At 38.3% G+C, this 11454-nt stretch overlaps 1 protein-coding gene across 1 annotated transcript; it reads left to right on the top strand.

The window, feature by feature from the left end:
* Positions 1-3279: 3279 nt before the first annotated feature.
* LOC120876988 (olfactory receptor 140-like) lies at positions 3280-4206 on the top strand. The gene has a single exon (XM_040259298.1). The coding sequence runs from the start codon at positions 3280-3282 to the stop codon at positions 4204-4206; it is 927 nt and encodes a 308-aa protein (XP_040115232.1).
* The last annotated feature ends 7248 nt before the right edge of the window (positions 4207-11454 follow it).

Consider the following 11454-nt stretch of genomic DNA (forward strand, 5'->3'; position numbering starts at 1 on the left):
ACACACACACACACACACACACACACACACACACACACACACAATCCAAGTTGACAAGTGGTCAACTTTTTCTCTTTTGAGATGATGCTTTGTTTTCATGTAGACTTATGGATGAAGTCTAGAATTAGAGAGGAACACTGTAAAAGTTCTTCTCTGATGTTGTCACCTTATTTGAAATAATTGGTTTGTTGGCAAGACCTGTTAATGATAGGGAAATACCCATGAGTTCCAATTAGTCACAGCAAAGAAATTTCATAGATTTTGCCAACAAATAGGCTATATGGTAGTGCTTTTAAGGCTTCTACAAAGTTACGATTTATAAATCAAGAGACACTTACTGCAGCTGAGTTAGTTGACATTTTTATCTTATGGCTTTTACTTCTTTCCTGATCAACTAACAGCTGCCCAGGGCCTAGCCGTGGAGATATGTCAGACACTTTCATAGGTGAGACTATTGTTTTAGAACTCATATAATCATACATTCTCAGGTTAAAATACATATTACAAATCATACACTCAACCCCCATCCAAGCTTACCTTAGATTTAAATCCCTTCTTCAGCATACAAAATAACAAGAAAGGTAGACTCAGCTATAGTACTGCCACTTTAAACCTAAGAATATTTTGGGGTCGTTTATTTCTTATTGATATATACTTAAATGGGCTTCCTGGTGGCTCAGATGGTAAAGAATCTGCCTGCCAATGGAGAAGAGGCGAATGCGACCCCTGAGTCGGGATCTTCCCCTGCAGAAGGGAATGGCTATCCACTCCAGTATTCTTGCCTGGAGAATTCCATGGACAGAAGAGCCTGGAAGGCTAGAATCCATGGGGTCGCAAAGAGTTGGACATAATGGAGTGACTAACACTTTCACTTTCTCCTTTCATATATTTAAAATTAGTTAAATTAATAATATAATTAGTTGCAATTACAGAAGTTAGAATAAATTTGCAAATCAAATAATGCATTCAAAATTTCCCTCACTTAATATTACAACTTCAGATTTTTTTTATGACATTGCACAATTTTTAAAAGTATCACTCTTAAAAAGTATATATTATTCAAAGAGATGCACAATTAAAAGGAATTTTAATATCTTATTCTCCAGTGTTGAACATTCCATGTTGTTTCTAAATCTTCCACAGCTCTTGTTAATAGTATTGGACAAATTTGTACATAGTGATTTTTCTCTTTTAAAAATATTTTACATTAGGGTTTATTCCTAAAAGAAGTGTCGCAGAGCCAAAGAAAAAAATGAAAAAAAAGTAATTTATATTTCTTCATAGTTGTTTCTAAAACGCTTTCATACACTGTGTTTAATTCTTACTTTATTTACACTATCCTCTTGTTTATCTGCTGCGGGATCCTGCTAAAGAATGAGGAGATGCTGTGACAGCGGTGTGCTTTGTTTCCACATATGCATGTTTCATCCTAGATAATTAAAAATAAAGTTTTTCATTCATTTATCTTTGCAAAGATATGCTTTATGGAATATATGTAATTGCATCTCTTTCTCTTCTCCTTGGCAAATTTAAACTGCAAATTTCTTGTTGTATTAGTCATGCACTATTTTGTGACCAGGAATGATGGATGCTGGTGGAAGATGGTAGCAGAAGGCGTGAGAATGCATGTAGTGAAACGTAAAGGACTGGGAGGGTCGTTCCTCCTGTGGGTGGGTCAGCCGCTGCTGTTTGGTAATGGTAGGTCAGGCACTAAGGGCATTTAAGAGCAGCACCATTCATGACTCTGTATATAAGCATGCATTAATATACATAGTAAGTGTCCAGTAAACATTCATTGACTGAGTGAACTTGCAGGATTAAATAGCAAGTAGCGACTTTATATGTGTTTGTGGTAGTTGGTGCGTATACACTTATATGTATAGTGCATTACCTGTCTCTCTAGCAAATTATTTCTGTTCTTCACATGAAATTTTTATTTACAGAACTTGAAAGTATTTCCTTTGCTTGAAAGATCTTTGTGTGTTGAACACCTATATGAATTTTTTTTTTTAATTCAAAACTACTGAAGGTATGGGTTTCTCTGGTGGCTCAGATGGTAAAGAATCTGCTCGCAATGTGGGAGACCTGGGTTCAATCCCTGGTGTGGGAAGATCCCCTGGAGAAGGGTATGGCAACTCACTTCAGTATTCTTGCCTGGAGAATATCATGGACAGAGGAGCCTGAGGTCTGGCAGGCTACAGTCCATGGGGTTGCAAAGAGTCAGCCACACCTGAACAACTAACACACACACACACACACACACACACACACTGAAGCAATGAAATACAGAATATGTATATTAAATTATATGTGGAGCAGAATTTTGAAAAATAAAATAATTAACATATACACAAATTATCTTTAAAGTAAAATGATCCATAACATGCACTTTTCTAGAGACATTTAAATATTTTCATGCTTACTCTGGAGAGTGTTCAGAAACTCTTAAGCTGGAGTGCAGCTTCCCTTCAAATTTCTCATACAGTAGAGAGGTTATAGATCAACAGAGCTGGAGGACAAGGGCATTTGAATTTCTGCTGAGTTTATGCTTTGGAGAAACAAGCATATGTTTACTTTTGAAGAATGACAATTTAATACCAAACAATTACTCATCACCTGATAGGTTTCAGGTGCTGCAGACATTACTCCCTGCACTCTAGTGGGACAGTAAGGAAAGGCAACTGAATAGTTATGGGTTCTGATAGGCACCAGAAAGGCTGTTTCACCAAGGACTTATATATATTTCCCTGAACTCCCTGTTTAGCTGATATTTCTTGATCATGTTTTTTCTTTCCAAAGTTAGGAGTCGAGATGCCAAACTGAAATTCCATCATGGAAAAGGGACTAACTCTTACCTGTGTACAGCAGCTTTTAGCCTATAAAGTACATCTGAGAATTGTGATTTGTAACCTCACAGACACAGTGAAGGGCCTGAAGAACAGAGATGATGCAGCCAAGTCCAGTGGGGTCAGAACAAGAAGGAGAATTCAGATCTCAAGTAGACAGTCCGGTGTTTTCTCAGTAAATTACACATCAAATTTGCCCTACGGATGGTTTACAGGTGACTGGTGCTAGGTACCTGAAGAGATGGACAGCTTTATGGAGGAAATAAGAAAAAACTGAAACAAGCACTGGGACAAAGCATCAAGGGCATACTCTATAGTTAGAGTGATGGCACTATTTTGTTGTGAGTCAGACCACAGTTCTTTGGTGATCAATGAGTGTCATTCTTTGTCCCTTTGTAGGTGAGTCAGGCCCCAGGAAGCTGTTACTTGCTGAATGGGTGTCTTCAGCCCTTCCAACAATGTGACGGAATTTGTTCTCCTGGGACTCACACAGAATCCACACGTGCAGAAAATACTCTTCATTGTCTTTCTGTTAATTTTTTTATGCACTGTTCTGTCCAATCTGCTCATTGTCATCACCGTCTCCCTCAGCCCTACACTTTCTGCTCCCATGTACTTCTTTCTCACTTACTTGGCTTTAATAGATGCCTCCTTCACCTCAGTCACCACACCTAAATTGATCATTGACCTGCTGTTCCAGAGGACAACCATCTCCTGGGGAGGCTGCCTGACTCAGATCTTTTTGGAGCACTTCCTGGCAGCATCAGAGATCATCGTCCTCATCGCCATGGCCTATGACCGCTACGTGGCCATCTGCAAGCCTCTGCACTACACGACCATCATGCGACAGGGGCTCTGCCAGCTCCTGGTGGTGGTGGCCTGGATCGGGGGGATTCTGCATGCCACCCTGCAGATTCTTTTCACCATGGACTTGACCTTCTGTGGTCCCAATGTCATTGACCACTTCATGTGTGATTTCTTCTCACTGTTGGAACTTGCCTGCAGCGACACCTTCAGGCTGGGGATGGTGGTGGCAGCCAACAGTGGAGGCATGTGCTTGCTCATTTTTTCCATGCTGCTCATCTCCTATATAGTTATCTTGAGTTCCCTGAAATCCCACGGCTCTGAAGGACGACGCAGAGCCCTCTCTACATGTGGCGCCCACTTTACAGTAGTGGTGCTCTTTTTTCTGCCTTGTGTGTTCACCTACATGCGTCCTGTGGCCACTTATCCTGTGGACAAGTTGGTGGCTATGTTCTTTGCAATCCTCACTCCCATGTTGAATCCTATTATTTACACAGTGAGAAACACAGAGGTGAAAAATGCCATGAGGCGTCTGATGAAGAAGACAGTAACTTAGGCTATTCATGATACCAAGAAAGTGATGATTCATATACATATATAGGGAGGATTACACATGCTGTAAATTGTGAAAGTAAAGTAGCAAATTTTGCAGACTATTGACAAAAATAGCCTAGAAAATAGGCCTTTGGACAACTTTTTAAAATACTTTGCCAAGACTTCTATATTCATGCTCACAGTTTCAGAATAGCCAATGGGAAGAATATCAACAATAAACCCCTAGTTTATTTATTGTAGAGTATATTTTTTCCAGTGTCGTCTTATTAATTTTTAAACATTATTTAGATAAGTTACTTGGATGAAATTGATTTTTTCATATGACCTTCATGTCAGAAATCTTGTTTTTGCATATCCTGTGGTACAGCCAGTAAGGAATAGATATACTTAGATAGATGCATGGCAGGGAGAGTTGGGGGAGTTTAAGAATCAGTGCTCAATTTTCTATTAATTTTCCAAAATCAACAAGAGGAAACACCTAGGAAAAGAGATAATAATAAGTCACAAACTATTCCTTTTTTCGGCACAAAAATTAAGCCAGAAATTGTGAAATGATTATTTGCTCTTATTTTATAAAAGTATCTTCATGACTCATAGCTTTTCTTGAACATGAAGGAAATGTCTCTTTTTATGTCTCAAGGCTTCAGGAGCCATTTGAAACTAGAAGGGTAAACATCTTTGATTAAATTTCAGTAGAAAATCATATGGGTAGATCCCAAAGCTCTACATCTATACATCTGATACATACATTTACATTACTTGAACCTTTTTAAAATATTATCTGTCAAGCATCTGTGTTTCAGTTGATTTAGTCATGTGGTAAGCTGGTGGTTCCATTATCATTAAACCCATTTTGTTGCTGTTGTTTAGTTGTTAAATCATGTCCAGCTCTTTTGCAACCTCATGGACTATAGCCCAGCAGGCTTCTCTGTCCATGGGGTTTCCCAGGCAAGAATCCTGGAGTGGGTAGCCATTCCCTTCTCCGAGGGATCTTCCTGACCCAAGATTGAACCTGCGTCTCCTGCATCGACAAGCCAATTCTTCACCACTGAGTCACCTGAGAAGCCCTATTCCCCCCATTTTACAGAGAAGCAGATTGAAGCCAAGAGAGGTTCACTCATGTACTTGTCTCACCTCACACGCCCTTCCCCTGTGAGTGTGTCAGGAACTATTACACTGGAACGTATCGTCCTTTCAGAAGTTTCAGCTACAAGCTTCCAATCCAGGTCTTTAAAACCCAGTCTTGCTTTTTTAAAATATAAATTTGTTTATTTATTTTAATTGGAATCTAATTACTTTACTTCTTTCAAATGAGACAGGGTTGTCTGTGGTGTGTTTAGATATATCAGTTTAGTTCAGTTCAGTCGCTCAGCTGTGCCTGACTGTACGACCCCATGGATTGCAGCACACCAGGAGAATAAATTTATCTGCAGTCTTAATGGTCTACTTTGTCCTTTAAGAAGATGGTGTCAAATACACAAAAATAAACTCAAAAGGGGTTAAAGATCTAAATGTAAGAGCAGAAACTATAAAACTCCTAGAGGAAAACATAGGCAAAACTCTCTGACATAAATCACAGCAGGATCCTCTATGACCCACCTCCCAGAGTAATGGAAGTAAAAGCAAAAATAAACAAGTGAGATCTAATTAAACTTAAAATTTTTTGCACAATGAAGGAAAATATAAGCAAGGTGAAAAGCCTTCAGAATGGGAGAAAATAATAGCAAACGAAGCAACTGACAAAGAATTAATCTCAAAAATATACAAGCAACTCCTGCAGCTCAATTCCAGAAAAATACATGACCCAATAAAAAAATGGGCCAAAGAACTAAACAGATATTTCTCCAAAGAAGACACACAGATGACTAACAAACACATGAAAAGATGCTCAACATTACTCATTATCAAAGAAAAGCAAATCGAAACCACAATGAAGTACCATTTCACACCAGTCAGAATGGCTGTGATCCAAAAGTCTATAAGCGATAAATGCTGGAGAGGGTGTGGAGAAAAGGGAGCCCTCTTACACTGTTGGTGGAAATGCAAACTAGTACAGACACTATGGAGAACAGTGTGGAGATTCCTTAAAAAACTGGAAATAGAACTGCTTTATGACTCAGCAATCCCACTGTTGGGCATACAAACGGAGGAAACCAGAATTGAAAGAGATACATGTATCCCAATGTTCATTCCAGCACTGTTTACAATATGGAATCAACCTAGACGTCCATCATCAGACGAATGGATAAGAAAGCTGTGGTACATATACACAATGGAATATTGCTCAGCCATTAAAAAAATGCATTTGAATAAGCTTTAATGAGGTGGATGAACCTGGAGCCTATTATACAGAGTGAAGTAAGCCAGAAAGAGAAACACCAATACAGTATACTGACACATCTATATGGAATTTAGAAAGATGGTAACAGTGACCCTATATGTGAGACACTAAAAGACACAGATGAACAGAACAGTCTTTGGGACTCTGTGGGAGAAGGCGAGAGTGGGAAGTTTTGAGAAAATAGCCTTGAAACATGTATATTATCATACGTGAAACAGATCGCCAGTCCAGGTTGATTCATGAGACAGGGTGCTCAGGGCTGGTGCACTGGGATGACCCTGAGCGATGGGATGGGGATGGAGGTGGGAGGGAGGGTCAGGATGCAGAACCCATGTACACCCATGGCTGATTCATGTCAATGTATGGCAAAAACCACTACAATATTGTAAAGTAATTAGTATCTAATTAAAATAAATAAATTAATGTAAAAATAATATAAAAAAAGAAGATGGTGTCAAATACGTTGCAGACTTGTCTCACATGTAGCAATGTATTTTACCAGTAAAAGCTTATTCGTTTCATGAAAGTTCAAGTTATGCCACTTCACTATTACAAAAGACAAACATTACTATGGCAAAGTTTGCCTGTGATGGAAAGGAATCTGAAAAAGTGTACATATATATTTATTTATATAACTGAATCACTTTGCTCAGCAATTGCATCTAACACAACGTGGCAAATTAACTGTTCTTCTATTAGGAAATGGAAAAGCATCTGCCTCTAATGTGGGAGACCTGGGTTCAATCCCTGGGTCAGGAACATCCCCTGGAGAAGGAAATGGCAACCCACTCCAGTATTCTTGCCTGGAGAATCCCATGGACGGAGGAGCCTGGTGGGCTACAGTCCATGGAGTTGCAAAGAGTCGTACACGACTGAGTGACTTCACTTTCACTTTCAATACTAATACGATTTTAAGTAAAAGGAAAAATCCCCTTTGGATTTTTTTTTTTTAATCGAAAATAAGTACTAACGTAGGCCTTCATAAAAGCCATGTGGCTAGGGTGAACTCTCAGAAAGTGGGGATACCACGGTACTAATCTACCCCGGTGGTCACACTGTGAAGTTTGTCTTTGAGGTATTCTTCCCTTATTTATTTATTTTTGGGGATGGTTGGGCTTTCTTCTCTTCATCTCTCTGTTGAACTCCATTTCCTAAGTTATTTGCACATTTTAGGGTAATCTTCTGTGAAATAAAACCATCTGATGATGTCTTTTCTGCAACTATGTTTCCCTTCAGGGGTTTTATGAAAAGAGGGATGTAATTGGATCAAGAAATAAAATTCAGTTTTCATATTTCACAGGAAGTGACACGTGGGTAAAAGATGTTTAGAAGAAAGTAGAGCAACTCAATCACTGAGGAAATTGATGCTTGGTTTGGGCCTGAGGTAGAACCTTGAAGAGCTGAATAGGGGCTGTTTCTGTTGGAATGCTTCCATTATTATACCATAGTGCTAACATTTATTATTGAAAAAGAGGGTTTCATGGTGTTAACATGTATTTCTGATTAAAAAAAAGGGGCTTTAGGAAAATTTGACTTCTTTAATTAATGGAAAAAGTAATGTTCAGTGAATACAATGTGCCAGAGAGTTATGGCAGCTCGGTATACACTGTTGAGTAATACAAATAAAGCCTGTGTTTATGTGGAAGCAAAATTCCAGAGGGGCAATAGATGGATAATAAGCAAGTAAACAAATAAATGAAAAGTATAATTTTGTTAGTAATGGTTAAAATTAAAAAAAGGCATTTTATAAGAGTGTGATACAGGAGAGAAGAATTAGATACATATTTGTGTAGTTGTGTAAATCCCACCTAGAATTTCACTTTGATAGAAATATAATCACACATGCTATCACGTTTTAAAAGTAGATTATTTTAAAACGTGTTTGAAATGGAGATAATATCTTTTATCAATGAGAAAACAATAGTTTCTTAGGGGATGATCATTTCTTACTATATATATATATATATATAATGCATAGATGTAAATAAAGCACATGAATAGGTAGTACATTTATTGTATGATTACTTTAGAGGGGAAGGTTACTAAGGGAATACAATATCTACAAAAGCCATAAAGCACCTTTTCGAGTCAATAGTGAAAAAAAAAAAGATTGAAGAATACTGCCTTAACTCATATCTAAAAGAGTAGGTAAGACCATGGAGTAAATTTGGAATGATAGTAAAATTCATCCAAGAACAGAGCATGGCCCCTCACCTGTAAGGATCATATGCAGTAAAACCGAGAGACTCTTCATTCTCAGGGGACTGCCCAGAGTGTGTGCTCAACTATATTAATAAGCAGGTTGTAATCTACAAACTATGTTGTAAACTGATATTTTATACATATGGATTTAGGAGAAGAAAGAAGGATATAATCCCTAATATTCCTAAACCAAAAACAAAAAATTTGAGAGTACTAATTGCTATGCAATGAGAAAGAATTTAGTCCTTATTTTTCTGAATGAAGAACATTTTAAAATCCTTTACAATGGAAACTATTCTGTAGTTCGATGTGACAGTTGTCATAATCATCCTGAAAGAGTTAGAGAGCACCAGATTAGGTGATAGAAAAATTCACCCCTGAAAAACTGGAAAGGAGGCTGTGTGGGGCTGATGCTGGCTACCTGGTGGGTGGGTCCCAGGTCAGGTATGGACTCAAGGTGTCCTGAGGTAGGGGGTCTAATGGCGGATGGGTGGGGCTCTGTCTTTGCTCTGCAAGCTACTTGCCCTGGGGCTTCTCAACATTGGTGCCACCTGGCTGGTGAGCGATGTTTGCACCTACCGCAGATTGCTAGAGGGAGGGTTTCAATATGATGCTTGCCACTATCATGGCATTATCATGGGATAGCTACTCAAAATGGTTGCGACCAGTGTCTATGTCCCCAAAGTGAGGCTCAATTTTCTCTTATGCTTCTGGGATACTCTGTTCATTATGAGCAATTCGATCTGACTCAAGCTCTTTTCAGATTTCTATTTCATATTGGATTGGATGTGACTTTTAAGGCTGGAGTCACTATTTTCCAAAGTCCCCTGGCTCTTTGAAAAGGAATCCCCACTGGCTTACAAAGTCATATATTTTAGGGGAGATCACTTCCTAGGGTAGGAGTACTGGGCTAAATAGTACTATGTGGGGTTCAGAACAATTTCCTCTTAGGGAAAATGTCTGCAGCTGGATCCTCACCCTAGGTTTATTGCCAACCTGAGGCATGGGACTGGACTATATATCCTGTATCACTCACTACTCTCTGTCTTGTCATGGTTCCTACTTTACATATTTTAATAACAGAGGATCTGCTAGTCTTCAGGTTATTCTCATCAGCAGTGGCTCCTAGAGAGTCATGATTTTACTCTTTCCTTGAGAGGGCATGAGTTCAGGATCTTTCTACTCTGCCAGTCATGACTGCTTCATCATGTATGTCTGTCTTTGTGCCAGTACCATACTCCCGGGATAGCCTTAACTTTATTGCATATTTTAAAAACAAGAAGTGTGATTGTTTTTTCTACTTGGAATCTCTTGAGATTTCATACGAATTTTAGGATGGATTTTTTTTCTATTTCTGTACACACACACAAAAAAGAGAGAGCGAGAGATTGAGGTCATTTTCATAGAAATGATATTGAATTTCTAGATCATTTTAGGTCATCTTGACATCTTAATTGTTGTTGTTCAGTTGTTAAGTCTTGTCTGACTCTGCAAACCCGTGGACTGAAGCATGTCAGGCCCTCCTGTCATTTACTGTCCCCTGGAGTTTGCTCAAACTTATGTCCATTGAGTCAGTGATGCTATCCAAACATCTCATCTTCAGTCATCCCCTGCTCCTCCTGTTCTCAATCTTTCCCGGTACCAGGGTCTTTTCCAATGACTTGGCTCTTCGCATCAGTTGGCCAAACTATTGGAGGTTCACCTTCAGTGTCAGTCCTTCCAATGAATATTCAGGATTGATTTCCTTTAGGATTGACTGGTTTGATCTCCTTGCAGTCCAAGGGACTCTCAAGAGTCTTCTGCAACACCACAGTTCAAAAGCATCAGTTCTTTGGTGCACAACCTTCTTTATGGTCCATCTTTCACAACTGTACATGACTACTGGAAAAAACACAGCTTTGACCATATAAACCTTTGTTGGTAAAGCGATGTCTCAATTTCTTAATATGCTGTCTAGGTTTGTCATAGCTTTTCTTCCAAGAAGCAAGTATCTTTTAATTTTATCTTAGTAATATTAAAAATTCTAGCTCATGAATGTATTTCCATTTACATGTGTCTTTTCTAGTATCTTTTGGCAATATTCTGGAGTTTTCCTTGCTTAAGTGCTCTGCCTCCTTGCTTAAATTTATGCAAATATTTTATTCTTATTAATGCTGTTGTCAATGGAATTGCTCTCTTAATTTCTTCTTTGTGTTGTTCATTGACAGTGTGGAAATTCAACATCCTTTCATAATAATAATAACTATTAAGAAAACAATTCAGGTATAGAAGGAAACTACATCAACATAATTAAGGACATAAATGACAGAAACACAGCTCACATCATACTCAACACTGGAAGCTTGCAAGCTTTTCCATTAAGATAAGAAACAAGAAAAGCATGTACTTTCTGATCACTCTTTTATAACATAGCATTGCAATAACAATTTCTGTTAAATATTTAGTGTTTTCTACATATAGGCAAGCTCATCTCTGAAATGAGATTATTTTGTAAATTAATTTTTACTTAATTTTGCTTAAGAAACAGTGTTCCTGATGGTAGCCATACCTAATTTTTTGGATCTCACCTTAAGCACAGCTTTTAGGAACGGTCATCTCTGATTATATTATTGATAGTAGAATTTTCCCTCATATCTGGTGCAGTCCTCTATTTGTGGTCTTGAAACATTGAAAACTACACCTATGTTATTACTTATGGTCTCCTTC

The sequence above is a fragment of the Oryx dammah genome, unplaced genomic scaffold (genome assembly GCF_014754425.2).
Source record: "Oryx dammah isolate SB20612 unplaced genomic scaffold, SCBI_Odam_1.1 HiC_scaffold_17, whole genome shotgun sequence".
Lineage (NCBI taxonomy): Eukaryota > Metazoa > Chordata > Mammalia > Artiodactyla > Bovidae > Oryx > Oryx dammah.

What these genes read in the sequence shown, in the direction of transcription:
- LOC120876988 (XM_040259298.1), top strand. Translation starts at nt 3,280, where the DNA reads ATGGGTGTCTTCAGCCCTTCCAACAATGTGACGGAATTTGTTCTCCTG.